Consider the following 20770-nt stretch of genomic DNA (forward strand, 5'->3'; position numbering starts at 1 on the left):
ATACAGCTTTTGAAATTAATGTCCTTTTTTGAATGCTAAGAAAACAAAGGGAATTTCTCAAAAGCGTGTGCAGCTTGACACAATGGGCCTTAATTGGTGTCGAGAAGATGTGAGGATGGATGGGGAAATGCCCGTTTAGCTGGTGAGACTGAAAAGTGGAGCCTCGTTATGAGCTGTCATCTCAACGTGTATTTAAACTCTAGCAAAACTGAAACATATTTGCCATATAGATCATAATGACTCCAAAGGAGCCATTATGCTCTATTATGTAATTACATAATCAAAGCATGCATGGTAATCAGCTTTTGGAATTCAGCGCTAATCAAACATACCTATAGTATGTGTTTAAGCTAAAATAGAGAACGTTAATTTGCCATTAGTCAACTAAACAAGAATGTGTGTACAGAATAGTCACGAATAGCTTCCCGTTGTGTCAGATGACACTTTTTGTTTTGCATTCAGGGGACATCAACAATTTTAATTGAAGAAAGAACCGGCACTGAGGCCTTACTCTTTAACTCGCCGTTCAAAAATTTGCCCTACCTTGTACTGATTATAAAAGGAGATTAGATTAAAGTCAATATTTTTCCCTTCCCTGAGCTCAAGTGACACAACAGTAATTATATTACAGGAGACACTTATGAGATCCTGACCATCTCCATGTCACAGTGCTACAAATACTACATATAAAACAAAGCTTCTTAAAAAAAACCTTGATATGTTGCTTTCGTAATCAGAAACAAATCATTGAATGTTATTTAGAAATAGCCAAGACCAGAAATACCGTGATGACCCATTAGGAGATGTGGCCTCCACGCTTGGCGGGGCCTCCCACTTGCCATGTGATTTGGGGGTATATGTCCTCCCTGGATTCCATAAGGGTTTTATGAAAAAGAAGGTGACACAAATGTTTTGGTCAGTGTCGCATGCTCTTGCCCACTCCGTTATTTGAGTTGGTTTAGTTTAACTCTAAGCTTAAGAGCTGTATGATTTGCATTCATTACTGAGGATGCAGACAATCAGCATATTCTGCTTTACTGTTTGGGAGGGTCTACAGGCTAAGAGGGGCTTTGTAAACAGCAGACAGATCACGCTTTCGGTTAGAAATATCAAGTGTTCACGAAAGTTGAAGTATTGCCTCTCTTTGAAATAAAGAGTTGTATTTATGTTGAAAAGGTCTCACCCTTAACCTTAATCTACAGTTGACAGACCCTTTTTGGACACTGGTTCTCACTGTCTCTCATCTGCACATTAGATGACTAAAAATGTTACTGTAATATTTAAATGGGACTAAGTTCTTTCATCAAAAGCTTTCGTGGCTTGAACTTCAAATAATTTATTTTCAAATTACTTTTACTGTAATTCTTATTAATTCAAATAGGTTTCTGATTTGATATAAAACTCTGTAAATGCAAGGAACAGTTTAATGAATTGAAAGATAGGATTGAGTCTTTTAAAGGAAATGTACAAAATATGCTGACAATAATTGCTTAGATAGAAATCAGATCTTAATGGGTTTGTTAATGATTTGTAGTGAGCACTGTCTTTACGTTGACTTGAGGGAACACAGGCGGTTAGAAAGATTTTTCCCTCTGGGGTTCAACAGAATCTTAATTTTTTTTCTTTTTTCCTGAAACGTATTCAGTTCTAGTGCTAGCTCTCAGAAACGTTAGCAGGAGTTACAGTGCCTCTACTGGTGATGGATTGATTTGGGTAGGGGCTGTTCTCTCAAGTTGGGGATGTAATGAGGAACAGTTGTAAAAATGGATCCAGCAGAAACGAGCTTGGGTGGAAAGCAATCGGAAGCTTGAGGACAGAGGGCTCACATAACAACAGAAAAAAGGTTTTCGAAAACATACAAGTTTTGTGACTCTTAGATACCTCTTGGAGGGAAAGAATTAATAATCCTGAGCCTTTAATGGGTGTAAACTTTAAGAACTCTTGTGGCTTGTGAAAATGAATACCTTACATTGGTCATCGGGAGGAGGGTTTTGGGGAGAATCTGTAGTTTTGGTTTGATTTTTGCCTGTTTAGACAACCTGGCTGAGCTGGTTTAACACCAGGCTCAGACTCCCATCGAGCAGAGGGGAAAGGTTCCCTAATATGATTTGTTGCTGAAGGAGTGGGCCGGGACTTTATTTGCTCTTTCTGTGGGCAAACTGTCTTCCCAGTTACGAGTCATCGGGGCTCCTCAGTGTCAGTGGAGTTTCCATAGTTGCCATAGGATAAACCTAATTCTCTGCTAACTGTGACTTGCCCTTTGATTACAGACCTCGCTGGAGTGAGTCCCCGCGCAAATGAAGGGCTTTCTCTAGGAGCAGCCAGGCGTGGGGCGGAGCTGGGCCTGCGGGCCCCGCTGGGCTGGCGGGCAGGCGTCCTCCAGGGGCGGGGCGCCGAGCGCTGGAGGGAAGCAGCAGTAAACAAGGTGTTTTACATTCAGGACAGTCCCTCTCTCATCTCCAAGTGTGTAATTGTGTTCTGGGTAAATTATGGAAATAAAACCAGAAGTTGCTCAGAGGGAAATAACCCTCTTTAAACACAAGTAAATTTTCCAAGCCAGAGCCAGTAGAACCCTGGCAACAAGTCCTGATGCTGGCCGGTTAGAAAGTACAAACCCTGGGCTGGGGAAGCCGACAGAACTGAGTTCAAACACGAGCTCGGCCCGCTGGCTGATTACATTGGACAGCTTATTAAAATAGCTCTGTGTCTCAGCTGTTTCGTCTTCAAAGTGGGGATCGTGCAAACCCCAGGAGTGCGAGAGGGGAAAGCGTGCCAAGCAGCTCACACAGGCCTCACACCGGACAGCGTGTGCCCCCTTCCTCCCCACCCCCTGGAGATGCCATTTCTCAGTTCAGCTTCTGCAGGAAGATTTGCCATTCACCCCCTTCAGGTGGTCACATTGCTAATTGAATAGATTCCGATCAATGCTAGTGTTTCGTGCAATGTCACTTCAATAGAGTTTATAAGGAAATGGTGTTTCAGGAAAGAACCCATGAGTTAAACCAATTGAAGATTGAATTCATAGGGGATTTAGGAGCCAACTACACCCCCAGCCTCACTCTAGTCCTAACCAGCTCAGCTTTCTAATCACCAAAATAAATGTTACCTATTTTTAGATAATAGTATTCTTTCTTGTAATGAATGTTCCAGTAACTTGTAGTTTACTGTGGGAGACTTGCCTGTGAATGAATGGGCCTCTTCAGTGCCAGAGTTTTTGTTTTAGAAATTGTGGGGCGAATAGGGAAGTTATAGGGAATACAGCGGCTGATAGAAATTAAAACAGAGTTTGATTCCATCTCCTAAACCTGACCACACGCACCAGTCAGCAGTCAAAAATACCCATACGCGTCAGACATTGCTCCACCTGAGAATAAATTGCCTGGCTGTTACCAGCCTTATATAATGGCTACGGTGTATTGTCCCTGCTTGCTTTCCTTTGCCCAGAACAGGTGCTGTTTGGGACTTGACAAGCATATCTGCTAATTAAGTTTTAGAAAATCGGAAAGGTTTTTAAAGTGGATTATTTAAGAAAGGTACCAGAGTTGCCTGTTTGTACCCTTCTGCTGTACATCAAGTTGTGTTTTGTAACAGCCGAATTGTCATGATATCTATTTCAAGGGGAACTTTATTGAGTCACAGTGTGCTCTTCTGTTTGGAAGAAATATTTGAGGATGTGAGCAGAAAGTATTTTTACGTAAAGGCTGCAGGCAGTTAAGAGCACTGACATACAAGTATTTTCATCACTGCCATTCGCTCCCTTTGCCTCAAATAAATAGGTCATTATTTCATTTCAGCCGTCGTGTGGCGCCTCTAAGTATGGAGCTCTGTTTAATATAACTGCTGTCCAGCTGACCGTATAATTTATTAGTGACTTTTACAGAGTGACATCCTTGGGCCACCATCAGCAGCCAAGGCAGTTAGATATCTTTCAGCAAAGTACTTCATCATCACTCATAATATTTTTAGCATTAGTTTTACAGCCATGTTAACAAAGCTAGGAACTGTCATTTTCTGAGACATGGGATTTCAGGTCGGCCTTAGAAATTTCAAAAGATAATTCAGTAATGACGATCCCGCGGTGGGTCTGCAGAGCATGGCCTGTGCCAGAGCACAGCACCGGGCCAGCATCTGCAGGTGGCCAAACGTTCCCAAATGACCTATTCCATAAGAACACTTCAAGGTGATCTGGTCTTACATTACTTAATTATAAGTAATAATTAAGAATGTTTAGACTTTTTAAGAAGCAAACAAACCCTCGGATTTTGTTTTAGTATCTTCATTGCTTAAAACCAAAATCATAGTCAACTCCTCTCTCATGTCCTGTGCAAATGTTTTACAGCCAGGATATGAATGAAATGTGCTACTCAGAATATACTGGGATTCCAAGGAAAGACTAAAAGTATATAGTTATTTCCACAGGAACTGTTCTAGTAAGAGCATGATTGAGTGGCAATGGGCTTGAAGTCATAGTAGGTGCGAGACGCAGTATCTGTAAGCCTTGGCTGTGTGGCAGGGGCTAAGGCCTGTCGCCTGTGTTCCTTTTATACCTGGGCGACTCTCCTTTGTGTTGCTAATGAACTTCCTTCAGGTGGAGGGGATCTCCCTCATGGCCCAGGGGACCAGTTTGGTGTTCTAGCCCCTCCAGGCAAGTCCCACACTTGAGACAGTTAAGGCATTTGAGTCATCCAGCTTAATTTTGCCTTCATTTTCTCACTAGATTGGTCTGCCCCAAGGAAATAGGGGTGTTGTCCTTCCTTTCCATTCTCCTACCAGGGCCAGTCAAACCGCCTCGAAAAGTTTGCTTGACTGGCAGGAATTCCCTTTCCCTTGTTCTTTTCCCAGATCAGGGAATAAACTGCCCCTTGGCCCAGGTTCTGAATTCCGTTTGGCACAGCAACCCGAGGAAAACGAGCACCCATCCCTTCGCTTCCCCTGACCACCTTCTCTTTGTCGTCAGCCCACCAGCTTTCCGCTGCATCAGGCCAGGCCCGCTGCCCCCTCCCTCTCCACAGGCCTCCTGCGCCCATGTTCTCACCCCAGGTTAATTCCCCGGATCGGAGGTCTCGGTGGGTTTTGTTTTCATTTGTTCCTCAAGCACCGAGAATTACTGTTTATGGTGGTGCTGATAATCTCTTCCTTATCCCTCCAGCTTCCTCCTTCTAATCCTCTGCCAGAGGCCGGTTTGTTTCTGGGTGGGTTTGGCTGGAAGCCGTCTGGGGCGGGCACCCTTGCCCGCGCTTTCCCACAGCAGCTTGCCACAAAGGACCCTTCCGCAGAGCTGTGACAGCAGGTGGACGTCCTTCATTTACGCTAAGTGCAGCTCTCTCTGTGCCGTCTCATTTTTTTGGAATAGTATTTATCTTTGACCTTTGTTTCTTAATGTGACAGTTTTATAAGGGAGGGAGTAAGCTGAGCTGATGTATAATTACACTGAGCTCCTTGAGAGCAGGGACACGGAGCCTGCACTCTTGGATCCACCCTACTCCCAGCACATAGTAGTTGCTTAATAAATGTTCGGATTTGACATCTAGAGAAATGATGGTGGTGGTGATAATAGCAGCTACCAAGTATTCCGTTTTATGAGAAGCTGGACACAGTGTAAGTGCTTTGTATTATCTCTCTTAATCCCCCCGACAGGTCTGTGAGATAGCTTTTAATTACTGGGATATCCCCATTTTGCTGAGAAACTGGCCCACGGCCTTTAAAAGATTTACCTGAGATTCTGCAGCTCGAAAGCAGTCCCTCTCTTCCTCTTCCTGATCAACCACTGTACCTTTTGCTATAAGACACCTCTGTTCTGTATGCGGGGATTAGGTACCAGTGTTCATCCACATTGCAGCTTCTTCAAGGCGAGAACCGTGTCATACTCCCCCGTATCCCCTGCCGTGCCAGGTGCCGCATTGGACATTTGACAGTTGCCTCACCTTTTGCTTTTGAATCAAACTCTTCTCTCCTCCTACCTGTGCTGTGGAGCATTGAGGACATTTATGAGGGGCCCTGACCACTGTCACTAAGGTCAAAAGCAACAAACCAAAGCAGATCAGTAGATAAGCCTGACGTCAGTGGATCTGGAAGCCCTGACTTTCTGCCATGTCTGGAGAGGTTTCCTGAAGGGCACGTCCAGTGCTGCCTGGGCGCTGGGTAAATCAAGAAAGTGTGAGTTTCTGAGAGCAGAACTGTAAGAAACTGACCTGTAAGGCTGCCCAGGATTTTATTGAGGTTCCAAAGAATTACAGTTGGTAGGTCCTCCCTCGTTCCCACACAGTAACTGACCCAACTGCCTGTACAGCATAGACTCCCCTTGTCCGTGGTTCCACTTCCCATGGTTTTAGTTACCTGTGGTCAGCCATAGTCAGAGCATATTACATGGAAGATTCCAGAAATAACAGTTCATACTTTTTAAATTATGAGCAGTTCTAATAAGCATGATGAAAGCTCGTGCCATCCAGCCCCATCCCGCCTGGATGTGAATCACCCCTTTGTCCAGCATCTCCGCACTGGGTGCCCCCTGCCGGTCAGCCGCTTAGTAGCCATCTCAGTGGTCACATTGACTGTCGCAGGATCAACACCAGCTTGTGTTCAAGGCACCTTTATTTTACTTAGTAATGGCCCCAAAGCACAAGAGTGGGATGCTGGCAATTCTCATAGGCCAACAAGAAGCCTAAAGTGCCTCCTTTAAGTGACAAGGAGAAAAATCTTCATTTAATAAGGAAAGAAAATAAAAACTCTGTGCTAAGGTTGCTAAGATCTACGGTAAGAATAAGCCTTCCCTCCATGGAATTGTGAGGTAGGAAAAAGAAATCTGTGCCAATTCCGCTCTCGCGTCTCCAACTGCAAAGGTTATGGCCACAGTGTGTGATAGATGAGTGCTTAGTTAAGGTGGAAAGACATTAAATTTGTGGGTGGAAGATGGACAGAAAACGTGTCCCGATTGATGGCAACGTGTTGCACCAGAGAGCCCTGAGCCCACCAGCAAGGGGTCCCCTGAAACGAGGGACACCAGGCCATTTACTGCAAGTGAGGGCTGGTCGCACAGATTCAGGAATGGGTTTGCACTGAAAAATGTAAAAATTATGAGAGAGAGAAAGAGAGACAATGAGAGAGAGAGGGCACATTCACAGAACTTACTACAGTCCGGTGGACCCTTGAACAACACGGATTGGAACTGCGAGGGCCCACTGATAGGTGAATTTTTTTTTCTGTAAATATGTATAATACTGTAAATGTATCTTCTCTTCCTTAGGATTTTCTGAATAGCATTTTCTCTTCTCTTGCTCACTTCATTGTAAGAGCGCAGTACATAATATACACGTATGTATATGAATACATAGAACATGCACAACACGTGTTACTAGAATGTTCGTGTGGTGGTTCTGGTCAACAGTAGGCTATGAGTGACTAAGTTTGGGGGAGTCAAATGTTATACGCGGCTTTTCTACTGCATGAGTGGCTGGCACCCTTAGGCCCCACGTTGTTCAAGAGCCAACTGTATATTGTTATAATTGTTCCACTGTGCTCTTGTTGTTAATCTCTTACTGTGACCAATTTATAAATTACACTTTATCGTCGATATGTATGTATGTATGGGAAAAAGCATAGTCTATACAGGTTTTAGGCATCCACAGGGGGTCTTGGAACATATCCCCTGTGGATAAGGGAGGACCACTGTGCATTGAGAAAGCCGACGTCCACTAACAAGACAAGATTGTTTACTGCGCCATCCTACCTACTTCTGGTAGGCAGTCCCTTGAGTTTCCTGTGGGTGACCAAAGAGCTCAGCTCCAGGGAACGTGAGCCAAGGTTGGGTCTACATCGGCTCCCACTCAGCCCGTGAGCACCGCAGCCCCTCGTAAAGCCAGTGCTCCGACCTGTCCTCCTCTCCCTGGCGCCCACTCAGCTCCTGGAGTCCTGGAGCTGGGCCGTTAGCACTACGGCCTTCGATGGCACGTCCATTCCAAGTGGTGGTATTTTGTCCCCAGATCTATGTTGGAGTAATAGGCTCATGTTGTGGCCCATAGAGAGAGGAGAGGGATGGGAGCCCCACCAAATGTTGCTGCTGGTTTCCATTTTCTAATGTGCGTCCTGTCACTTACTTTAATTGATCCCATTAACCAAACTTTAATTGATGGAATTTTTTTCCTGACCTTTTCCCTCCTTTTTTAAAGGTGATGGACAGAATTTGTTTACGAAAGATGTGACAGTTATCGAGGGAGAAGTTGCGACCATCAGCTGCCAAGTCAACAAGAGTGACGACTCTGTCATTCAACTACTGAATCCCAACAGGCAGACCATTTATTTCAGGGACTTCAGGCGTAAGTTTCCATCTCTACAGCATTAGACGGCAACTTTTCTTCCCCACATGTTGTCTTGATAAAGAGATTGCCAAGGCTCCTTTTTTTAATTTAATGTTAGATGCTTAAAGTTTAGTCAATTCTTCAGAGGGGAGAAGAGACATGCAATCATAATCTTCCTACTTAATAGAAACCTTGAATGGTCCCTTTTAAAAGTAAGGCAGTCTTACTTTGCAATAGGAATTGATTGTAGTAATTCAAGGTGAATTGCAGTTGAGTCCCAAATACTTAGCTGACACCAACAACTCAAATAGGGTAAGGCAAGGAAAATAGAGCATTCTGAAAGGTAATCTGTTTGGTTTGAAGATTGAAATTTTCAAGGCAATCTGTACCTGTAGAGACAAAACCACGTCTCCTGTCACCATAGCGCCTCTGGTACGCGGGGGTGTCCATGTACGAAAATCTTCCCAAATGTAATATCACAAAAGTGAATACTGGAAGCCTAATTGTATGTCCCAGCAATGGCTCAGGAGGGCGTCAGGGCTCATCAGGAACAGGAGTGGGGTCTTTTGAAGACTTGTTTGAGGAGAGTTGGAGCCTAACCAAAACGGGCACTGGGCACGAGCCCTTCGCCTCCTGCCTCCAGTCTCGCCCCCCGTGTTCTCATGACCCGTGGGAGTCGGTAAGTGCGGAGGATGTTTAAGAAGATAAAGGGGAGTAAAAGGAGAGGAGCTGGTTTCTCAAGCTTAGGGTGCATTTTTGTCATGTACTAATATGGCCTTTGCCAGAATTACTATAAGGACCTTAAATGTGAATATTTGATACAAACAAATGAGCACACAAACATTGCTTCTGTGGGGACTCTGCTTCCCTGCTTTCTGCCTGGTCGGCTCCACGCTGTGCTGCAGGCGGGCTCAAGGCCTCCCCGGCCCGGGGCCCTTCTGCTGGCAGTTCCATCCACGTCATCTCAAATAAGACCAATTACAAAGATACACCCAAGTTAAACTGGATTATTTTTATAAAGTTTTTTATGATTTTCATTGTGACTTGAAATTCTGATGAATTTTTGGTTTTCTCTCATAATTTGGAACCACTGTGTTTTTAAGGCCTCCGATATTTAGAGACAATTTAAAATCTTGTAAGTCCTGCTCCCTGAACTTCCAGGGCTCAAGGGGCCTCAGGGCCCACCTTCCCCTTTCCTTTTCCTCTCACCTCTAACTCTGATAGAGCACCCAGGGCTCAACTCTGACTGCACTGGGACTGGGGCGGAGGGCGTGGTGCGTGTGCGTGCACGTGCGCATGGACTTTCACACCCACACTTGCACCCATGTGTGTCAGTTTCCTTCGGACAGGGTTACTTGTCTCCAAGTGGTTAGTACAGAAGCCCAAACAGTGCTCAGGAAGTGCCAGGGCTACGCCCCCAACAGGTGCAGAGAGACTGTTTCTACTCTGCGGCTGCCCTGCTAGCCACCTGGCATCTCCCCCACCTGGTAAGGAAGGTAGACTGTCGCCGTCTTCTCACAAGCCCTGTGCTTTGTTTCGCAGCTTTGAAGGACAGCAGGTTTCAGCTGCTGAATTTTTCCAGCAGTGAACTCAAAGTGTCGCTGACAAATGTCTCCATTTCTGATGAAGGAAGATACTTTTGCCAGCTCTACACCGACCCCCCACAGGAAAGTTACACCACCATCACAGTACTGGGTAAGAGACCCGGGGTTGTCCTGGGAAACGGAGGGGGCGGCTCTCACCTCCAGATGGCTTCCAGTGGCAGGGAAAAGGTTAATGGCGAATTGTACTCTTCCACTGAGTTTTAGGAGGAATCACTGCCCATCTTGCTGACTTTTTAAATAGCCTGTTTTAGCAAACACTCTAAGGAATGGCAGTCAGCAGTCTTTGCAGATTCCACCTGCTCTTGGGTTTTAAATCTCAAGCTTCAGAAGCAAAGATCAGGAGCACTTGGAACCCTCAGATGAATCGCTCACCATGTGGATGTCATTGCTTCTCACTACTGAAGTTTTCTTCTGTGCAGGAGAGGGGCAGTGGCTCCCGCGACTGTGCCCGTGGCAGAGCCCTGCTCCAAGGACCGCTCGATGGTGTCACCTTCTGCATTACACCCCCTTCAGTGCTCTCCTTTTCTTTAGCTTTACTTATTGCCTCGCTCACTGTGTATACTCTAGATTATGCTGTAAAAATCATATCTCATGAACATGTACTTTGCCACAAATTGCAACCATTGGACATAAAAGAATTAGGAGCTTCTCGGGAGAAGGCTGATAATAAGGGAGAGGTAGACAGGCTGCCGGGCACCACTAGAGAGGCCAGCGCCTTCCTTTCTGGTCACGAGATTGTGACTTTCAGCAAAATTCCCGTGGCCAGGTTTCCGCATGTGTATTTTGAGGTAGTGAGCAGATACCCCTGTGTTGGAGGTGGTCGAATCAGTCCCCTTGAGACAAACTTATACGCCAGTGCACAACTCCAGCTGACCAGGTTTTTGAAACCAAGTTTTCAAGGACTTGCGCTGCAGCTCGAGGCAGGACCTCTGATTTACACCTTTGGGAAGACGATGAATCACAGTCTATTTGGGGCGCAGGCTGCAGCTTTCAGCGTAATGATATGAAGATTATATGAAGATTAAGGAGGAAAGATAAATATGAAGGACGGTTTTGCTTGGTGTGTGTGACCATATATGTATTTATGGATGTACATATTGAGCTCCTGCCTCATCACTTTATTTAAACACAGCTGTAAAAGGGAAAACATTTTTTTATTCATTAAACTAAAACATGCCCCTAACGCTCATATACATGTTCTTGATGAGAGGAATACTGACTTTGGAAAGTCACCTGTCAAGTCTGTCCGCCCGGTTTCCACTGTGGTCTGTGTTTAACGGTGGTCGGCGCTCAGGAGTGCCTCCTTGTCCGTGTCAGACCTGCAGACCAGTGAGCACAGGTTTGGCTGGGACGACTACGCTGGTATTTTGAAAATGTACCAGAATCATAAGCATGCATTTGACTTTTCTGTCCATCTACTTGTACAGAAGCATCTGAAAATGCTGTTTGCTTATTAAAGTAAGTCATTAGCAGCATAGACTTCAACTGGACAATCCACCCATTGACCCACCGTAGTTTATGGCTTTTCCACAAATGTAACAGCAATCAAATTGAATATACTTAAAGAATTTTGAATTTTCAGATTGTTTTGTTACATTTACCTTTAAGTATGAATGTCTTTATTTCAAAGAAAGAAGTGGTAGTAACAGAGGTCAGTCATCTGCCCAGCTACAAAGCACAGGGAGAATCCAGAATCATAGGCTGAAGCAGACCTTAGTATTGTCTTGTAACCTTTTTTAAAAAAGTATATCTTTATTGATTTCAGAGAGAGGAAAGGAGAAGAAGAGAGATAGAAACATCAATGTTGAGAGAGTCATTGATCAGCTGCCTCCTGCACGCCCCTAACTGGGGATCAAGCCCACAGCCTGGGCATGTGCCCTGACCGGGAATCAAACCTCGGTTGCCTGCATCCTAGGTCGATGCTCAGCCACTGAGCCACGCCCTGCTGGGCTGTCTTGTAACCTTTGCATCTTCTAGTCTAGATTTCTTTCAATAAAATCCCAAAAACTACTGTTTCAAGATTTTTTTTCCCTAAAGGAGCACATCTTTTGTTTTTAGGATTATATCTGGCCATTGGCAAGCAGTAACTACCTGTCAGTTTCCAGTGTCTGGTACATTTGTCCTCAGCCCCGCTGGATGGGCAGTCTGACTGTGCACACCCAGTGCTCTCTCAGCCCCGCCGGATGGGCAGTCTGACTGTGCACACCCAGTGCTCGCTCAGCCCCTCTGATGGGCAGTCTGACTGTGCACACCCAGTGCTCGCTCAGCCCCTCTGATGGGCAGTCTGACTGTGCACACCCAGTGCTCTCTCAGCCCCGCCGGATGGGCAGTCTGACTGTGCACACCCAGTGCTCGCTCAGCCCCTCTGATGGGCAGTCTGACTGTGCACACCCAGTGCCCACTCAGCCCCGCCGGATGGGCAGTCTGACTGTGCACACCCAGTGCCCACTCAGCCCCACCGGATGGGCAGTCTGACTGTGTGCCCAGTGCGTGGGCATCAGCAGGCAGCACTAGACTTTGAGAGGGGCTCTGTCTTTCAAAGGTAATGCTTTCAGAGGTCTGATTATTCAGAAGTAATAGGTTCCTGCCTGTATTGTATGGAAGCATTAACTTAAATATACTTGAAAGTAATAATAGTAGATGCTCCTTTTGCAGATATTATGCATTCATGTAATATTCTCTCTATTGAAGTTACTGTAGGATTTCCTGATGGAGTAAAATTGTTGTCATCAGCGTGTGAGTCTTTCATATTCCAAAATCTCACAATTTCCACTGATACTCATGTATTCAGCCCTTCTCCTAAGGTTTAGAATTTGTAGATACTGTAAGGAAAGAAGGAGGGCACATTAGCATCTTCATTTCTACCCACAGTTCTCCGGGGAGGACTCTGTATGGACCCACAAGCTGCCCTGCCTCTCGACAGGGGGAGATGTCATTTCAGTGCATGTGTCTAGTTTGAAGCATCAGCAAAAAAATTCAGCATCATTATAAGACATAGCGATGGGTATTGGTTAGTTACTATCATGTTTTTGTTCTTGCCCATGTAAACCCTGAAAACTCCTGTGATATTTTCATGCGTTTCTCTCTCCAGCTCACCGTGTAGGACTCTCTCTACTGCTGCCCATCGGAGGAGGTGGGCGAGAGAAAATCCACTGCTTAAGATTAGTACAGTTACTGGTGACAGTAGCCGATATTATACACCCTGTCCTTCCAGGATTAGTGTTCACTCTTAAGATTCCAGGAACAGGAGAAACTAATTATTTTAAAGGGTCTTAGAGTGAGATTGCACATACTGATAGGTTTTAAGGCTCCTCTCTCGTAATTAAGGTGACTCATCTGATATTGCTGATTTTTAGGGTTGTGGGCGTAATGTTTATAATTGACTCTTACAGACTCGAGGTTAGCTAGGAAGAAACTTGACCTTTCTTTGCTGTTTTCTAGTATTTCCTTCTGTGTGATTTTCATTCAGGTTTTCCTCTACATGTACTTCTTAGATATATCTGTAGCTATTTTCATTAATGGCCACAGGCAGTTTTTACTAAATGTGACTGTTTAGTGGACCATGTATAAGTGTATTCTCTAGTTAGCAGCAGTTTTAATTCATTTTTTATAAATGGATTTTTACACTTTACTAACTCTTTTGTATTAGAGTAGACATTATGAAGTTAAAGGGAAAATAGGGTAGAATTAATAGACACCCCCCTTCAACCCTGCCTTTTGGGAATGATATACCTGAATCACTTTATTTGTATTTTCCAAAGCTTTCTTGCTCCTAAAAAAACAGCAACAAAAAAAGCCTGGTCCCTGGTCGGTGTGGCTCAGTTGGTTGGAGTGTCATCCAGTACACCAGAAGGTTACGGGTTTGATTCCCAGTCAGGGCAGGTCCAGTAGGCAACCATTCTCTCTCCCTCTCTCCCTGTCCCTTCCCCTCTCCCTAGAATCAATAAGCATATCCTCGGGTGAGGATTTAAAAAAATCTGAGAGAAGTCAACTTTATAACTGATGTTAATATAAGCCACTGGGACTCACATTATCAAATTGTGTATTATATTTGTAAACCAAACAACTTCTATTCTTGACTGTTTCTAATCTTAGTAAAGATCAAAAATACTGGTCACAGTCTTGAGAAAACTGTTTGTGGACTTGGAAGAAATCATTTAACTACTCAGGATGTTCTCCACAATAAAGAAGTCCTTTATTTTTCTATATTGGTCAGTTTCCAACACTTTTGAAGCTTTCTACAAGTTCACTCAGCCATAAATTAAAGATGACCTCAGCTCTTCAGGAAGATAATCCTGGGAGTTAGCAGTGTTAGGGAGTCGCCAGGAGGGTTAGGGAACTTTAGAGGACAGCTGACCCCTGAACAATGGGGTTAGGGGCACCGACCCTGCACAGTGGAAAATCCACGTATAACTTCTGACTCCCCCGAAACATAACTGCTAATAGCCTACTGTTGACAAATAGCGCAGCAGTCCATTAACACGTATTTTGGATGTCACATGTGTTATATACTGTATTCTTACATTAAGGTAAGCTAGAGAAAAAATATTATTAAAATCATAAGGAAGAGAAAATATATTTACAGTATTTATTGAAAAAAATCTGCCATAAGTGGGCCCACACAATTCAAACTTGTGATGTTCAAGGGTCAACTGTGTGTTTGCTGCGGAAAAGGAGGCGTCGACGTGGAAAACGCTGACAGCGGGTGACCCTGATAAGGACCTGTTTGCTCCGGGCCCGGTCAGCCCCCAGACAAGGTCTGAGGCGCTCGGCCAGTTTTCCCCTCCTCGTTTCTTCCTGCCCCTTTCTAGTCCTTGCTCTGCACCAGCAGACCCTCTGGCTAACATGGAAGGAGCACGTGTCACCTTGATGACATCTCCGGCCTAGGAATTAGTGTCTCCGCCACTCAGAGGCCACCAACCATGCGTAGCTGGTGCAGGTGATGAGGAAAGCTGAGGGGTCCTCAGGCTCAGCCGGAACCAGGAGAGAATGAAGGGACATACCCAGCATGACACAGAAAGCAAATATGTGACAAAGACCGTGCTTGAGACTGACTGCCGTGGAGACAGGACAGTGACACAGGCTGGGACTTCCACCGACTGGATGTGTTCCCATCCCGAAGATCCCACGTCGCCCCAGAGTGACCTTCGGTGCGTTTTCCCTGGCCTCCGCCCCGCTGTAGTGTTTGCAGGCACCCGAGCCTCGTGCTGTGGCAGCCGCGGCCGGTGGCCTGTCACACCCTCGGGCCCTCCTCCTCGCACAGCCCCTACGTGATTTGAGGTTCCTTCAGTTGAGTGGCTTCCCATCGATTACGCTTCCCGGTTACATTTTCCGTTGGGCGTCATTGCATGTCATCAGGAATTGTTTTCACCACTTTGTTTTTATTTTCACCTGGATATTGTTTGACTTTCCTGTCTACATTTGTGGGGAGGACATTCCTAGGTTTTCACTCCTTTGTTGTTTCCTTTTATCATCTCTCATTCTGTTCCTCATAGTTTGCCAAGATCTTGTTATCGTTAGGCTTGGACAGTAGGATTTCCTCGCTGTTCCTGTCACACGCACTCGGAATTCAGTAGTCGCTGGCCCTGAACACCCAGTGTCTCTGCGGTCCCTCCCCACTGTCCCGCTTACCTTTGTAACTGCCTTTCTGTGTCTCTCAAATGCTGGCAGATGTGCAGCTCCAGTTGGATATTAGACCATCTCTCTGTATGCTTATTTTTTTCTTAAAATGTGAGCTAGGGTAGTTCTTTCTCGCATTTACTCATTTGGGCCATATCACTTTAGCACCACATCCAACTGAGCAAATGTGCCTTTTTTCTGTTTCACGGGGAACAAAGAAGAGGCCTGGTTTTTCTAATAGTTACGCCCCCCACCACCACACTCTCTTGCTGAGAAACATATACAGCAAATCATTTACTTTTCCATCTTTCTCTACAGGCATTTTCACCTGCTTTAATTCCGTGTAAAAGTCTTCCTGTGGGCAGAATTTTCACATTGGACTAGAACAGTTGGACATCCCAAATACACGGTTTAATCCCATAATTTTTTGAAGCCTGTCAGATTTATTATTCAACTTGATCATCAGGATGGCATGTTTATACATATTTAATTCCTTGTTTCTCTTCTGAGTTGAGGAACTTATTAATCTTCAGTCTCAGAACTGTCGTTGCTTATTCATGGTGGCCAGGGCCATACTCTTAGATCCACGCTGCTGAATTCAGGGTTCTCACTGATTGCTCTTTCAAGCAGCTACCTGCCACCTTGTAGAAGTCTCACTGTTGGCTCAGTTTCATAAAAGATAACATGCTTTCCCCATTGTCAGCATCACCCTACATACTCCTGATCTGATATTCAGTATTTCAGCCCCAAAATATTTTATTCAGTTTTAGTACACATAAGTTTAATATGCTTAGAGAAGGGTGGTTTTAATTCTGTTACATAAAACTACTTGCAACTACTTAATAGTTCTTTCACCTTTGATTTCTAAAATCTGGAGCATTCTATTTTAGAATACGGACAGTTACTGCAGATAACTGGATGTCCTATGTTTCTGCATCTATGAGTGTTAATTGAATGGAGCTGGTTCTGAGGCACACTTTTCTGTGTATGTCCATGGTGAGTGATCCTTTTAAGAGACTCCAAGTTTCTGATCTTTGCCAGTTGACTGTGGAATCTTTCATATGAAGGTTGAAATCCAAGGGTTGAGTTTAAGGAGAAATATTTCTTTCAGAGGCGTCTAGGTAAGGTGATAACTCAAATTGTGTCTACTCCTCTTACTTTTATATCTACTGCTGGTCAGTTTTTTAATGCCTGATCTTTAACTAACCTAATGTCTACATAGTTATAGCTTGGTCACTGATAACTTAGGAGTGGGAGATTGGTCATTTTGTAAGATACTTTAAGACAGACATTCTGACTTGAATGATTGTGCATAATTCACTTTATTTAATGGTGACTCTGCATTTCTTTTTTTCCCTCCGGTGGCAGTTTGTTTTAAATTCCATCAGAAATGTTCATTATTTGTCTCCAATTTCAATAGCAACGGTGCTAGTTTCTAATGAATAGAAGAATATGTCCAGAAGTAGATTCTGTGTTTAAAAAGCACACGTTTAATTTGCAGTCCCACCCCGTAATCTGATGATCGATATCCAGAAAGACACTGCCGTGGAGGGTGAGGAGATTGAAGTCAACTGCACTGCCATGGCCAGCAAGCCGGCCACGACCATCCGGTGGTTCAAGGGCAACAAGGAGCTGAAAGGTGAGTGCACTGCCTGCACTGCGGTCTGCCGTCCGCACGGCCCCAGCGGGGCCTCCTGGGAAATGCAAGACACAGCTCATGCCCCGAGCAGAAATATCCATGGAGGTATGGTTTATCGTCACTTACTAAACGCGTCGGAGGCAAAGCGTGACTGCATATCTTGTTCTAATTCATGTCCTCATGCTGGGGTTGGAGGTTTGTGGCGGTGTCACTGTAAACTGGGACTCTGTCACCAGGAGGACTGCTGTTAGAGTTGTCCCCCGGGCTCAGGCTGTCCTGTTGTTCCCTCAGTTCTCATTGCTTGTGCCCTATGACTCAGGGTGGTCAGAACTCCAAATCCTCATGTTACACATTAAAAATTATCACAGTCCTTACCGCGGTGAATCCCAAGTCATTCTGGCATCTGCTGCACTGTCAGCTGTGCTGTCAGGGTCCTCTCCTACAGCAGTGGCTGGCAGGGTGACTGAGAATTTGATCGTATTTGTGAGTCTGCAGACACCACCTTTCTGGTGAAACCTGCAACCCAGTCACCCATTTCCCCACCTTGTTCTTTTGCACAGTCTCTGATGTGATGGCCACGCAGGCAGCCCCGGCACCCTGCTCCCGCTGTCTCTCTCCCCAGGGCTAGGCCATTCCAGGCTTGGTTCCTGGATCTCAGACACCTGCTGCCTGACCCATTGCATCTGCTACCTATCTGGCCCTTTCTGTCAGCTGTCCTAAGCCCTCATATGTGTCAGCTTTCCGATTCCTTCTTTTCAGGAGGTCGCCCTGCAAGTAGCAGCCAGCACAAAGGACTCGGGCTGACTCCTGCCCATTAGACAGGAACGCTGGCTGTGTGCCTCAGTTTTCTCTGACATGGAGACATTGATATTATATACAGCATGTGATTCTCACAAACATGAAATGAGTGAATTTTCCTACTGCATGTAGTATCTGGGCCAAAGTAAATGCTCTGTATGTGCTTGTTAAATAAATGAAGAGTGCCAGGAAGAAAAGAGCAAGTCCTTTTAGAAAGGGGATATAGAAAAATCTGTATCTAGAAACAGACAAATCTATATATAAGAGCTTAAGTTTCAAAAAGCTTGCTGTGTTTTAATCTCCCGTTTCCTAGGTGTGGTTTTGGAAGGAAGGAGTTTCTCATTTCCCCTCTGCTTCTCTGTCTGAGTGAATTGAGCCATTAAATGTGTACCGATAAGTACAAAACATTAAAAGAAAGTTAATGGCGCGTCTTGTCCCGGGGGTGCGGGTTGAGGCGCGGGGTTGCCTCGGCCTATTCATCGCGTCCGGAAGCCTCCGCCCTCCTTTTCTGGGTGTTCTTGGCCCTGTCTCATCTGGCCTGAAGCCTGGGGCTTCCTTTGCTCTCCCCACGCCACTGCCTTTTTTGTAGTCTTTCAAAAGTCTCCGAGTTTAAACATGTCAATTACGATTTCAATTATGCAAATACATTTTGTTACTTTCCCACTTAATTGATGCTGGTAGGGTCCGGTAACGGTGTTTATACTTCACCTCCTGATTAAGTGCCTGGGGGCTCTGGGTGATGTCCTGGGATTTCTAAACCTAGTGATAGCCTACTAGAAGGTTCAGTCCGGCGGCTCGTAGGCTGGAAAGCTCTTCTGCCCTCCTTCCCCCGAATGCTCTGAGCACCCGGTGCCAGGAAGGTCCAACCTTCAGCTGCCTTTTTGTGGGAGGTTTTAAGATAGAAGAAACATATGTAAAATATTTAAATAAAAATGGTGTATATATATTAAATGCTATCTCGCAAGGTTGAAATGTAGGAAATTATCATTTTGTCAGTCATCTACCCACAGACTGTCTTATCCCAAATGACTTCCACCATTTTTGTTAAAATAGTAACGCTGGGCAGGGAGGAGAGGAGGGGAGGAACGCAGCGCGGTAGAAATGCACTCATCTTCTGGTTCCTTGGTGTATTCTGTGTCCCAGGCAAATCGGAGGTGGAGGAGTGGTCGGACATGTACACCGTGACCAGTCAGCTGGTGCTGAAGGTGCGCAGGGAGGACGATGGCGTGCCCGTCATCTGCCAGGTGGAGCACCCCGCCGTCACGGGCAGCCTGCAGACCCAGCGCTACCTAGAAGTGCAGTGTGAGTACCTGCGTCGGGCCGTTCAGCCGCGGCAGCAAAGGCCGCAGCCCGAGGGGCCGGCAGCTTAGAAACATCAGAAATGTATTTCGCGCGGTTCTGGAGGCTGGGAAGCCCAAGGTCAGGGCATGTTCTAGGGAAAGCCCCTTCCTGGCCCACGGCTGGCACCTCTGCTGTGTGCTCACCTGTGAAGGGGCTAAAGACCTCGGTGGAGCCTCCGTCCTAAGGCACTAATCCCACTCACGGGGGCCCCGCTCTCATGACCTGAGCACCTCCCGAGGCCCCACCTCCAAATACTATCACACGGGGCACTGGGACACACACTGGAGCAGCGCCCGAGTGTTCTCCTCTGAGGGCACAGAGTAGCCGTTGCTTAAAACATTTCAGACGCCATTTATTGAAGACATATGTTTTTAGGTCGCATAGATAGAATTTTTACCTTGTTGTCTTGGTAGAAAAATAAGCAAAGGATTATCTTACTGAAACACTACCATATTACTGAGTGCCAGGGAGGATTTCAAAAATACTAGATTCAATCTAAATATGAAACTTTAAAATGATTCCAGTCTGCTCTAGCATATGAGTTAATTAAATTTTGTGAATATTGACTATAATCACTTCTGTGTCAACTTCAAAATCTAGGGCAATCCCCTGCCCCCTTCACTAACCCATCATAAGTACTGCATTTTTGTAGAAGAGATTTTATTTGCATTCTGCGTCAGCAGTCTGTTTTAAATTGCACGTTCTCTTAGTAGGGAGTTGAAAGCGGGCCTCTTTGGGCTCAGTGCCACAACCCTGCTGGCCTCACCAACAAAAGCCGTATCGTGGGGAGTGAGGTTATCTCCTCACTGTGTCCTGTGGACAGAAGGTGTTCTCTTCCCCTTCTTTTCTGGGCTCTCCTACTTGAGAAAAAAAATCTGCTTTCTGCACAAAATCATCCTTGTACCAGGGTTGTGTCTGAGTAGCAGCTTCTCACTTTTCATCAGAAGGCTCCTGGAACCTGGCCTCTGATGGGTTCTGGGAGACTTGAGTGTGCACAGTGAACATGTGGCAAGTGTGTGGTGGGATGGCAGTGACTGGGTTTCTGATAAAGGAAATGCATTGCCCTCTGTGAATTCTTCTGTTACTTCTCAGGGCTGCAGTAAAATCACCACAAACCTGGGACTTAGAATAGCAGAAATGTATGGTCTCACAGTTCTGGGAGACACAAGTCTGAAAGCAAGGTGCTGGCAGGGCCGAACTCCCTCTAAAAGCTCGAGGAGGGAGCCTTTCTTGCCTCTTCTGGCTTCTAGTGGTTCCAGGTATTCTTTGGATTGTAGCCACATCACTCCAATCTCTGTCTCCATCTGGACATGGCCTTCTCCCTTTCTGTTTGTCTCTTATAAGAACACTTGTCATTGGACTTAGGGCCCACCCAGAGAAACCTAGAATATCCTTATTTCAAGATCCTTAACATAGTTACATCTGCAAAGACCCCTTTTCCAAATAAGGCCACAGTCCCAGTTTCCAGGGGTTAG

General features: G+C 45.4%; 1 protein-coding gene across 3 annotated transcripts in view; it reads left to right on the forward strand.

The window, feature by feature from the left end:
- CADM1 (cell adhesion molecule 1) overlaps positions 1 to 20770 on the forward strand; it is a 324569-nt gene that overhangs the window by 254682 nt on the left and 49117 nt on the right. For all 3 annotated transcript variants that reach the window (XM_016208949.2, XM_016208950.2, XM_016208948.2), the window contains exons 2-5: positions 8166 to 8312; positions 9837 to 9989; positions 17019 to 17156; positions 19098 to 19256. In XM_016208949.2, the coding sequence (XP_016064435.2) occupies positions 8166 to 8312; positions 9837 to 9989; positions 17019 to 17156; positions 19098 to 19256 (597 nt within the window). The remainder of the gene's footprint in view (positions 1 to 8165; positions 8313 to 9836; positions 9990 to 17018; positions 17157 to 19097; positions 19257 to 20770) is intronic.

The sequence above is a fragment of the Miniopterus natalensis genome, chromosome 11 (assembly GCF_054644295.1).
Source record: "Miniopterus natalensis isolate mMinNat1 chromosome 11, mMinNat1.hap1, whole genome shotgun sequence".
In the NCBI taxonomy this organism is placed as follows: Eukaryota; Metazoa; Chordata; class Mammalia; order Chiroptera; family Miniopteridae; genus Miniopterus; species Miniopterus natalensis.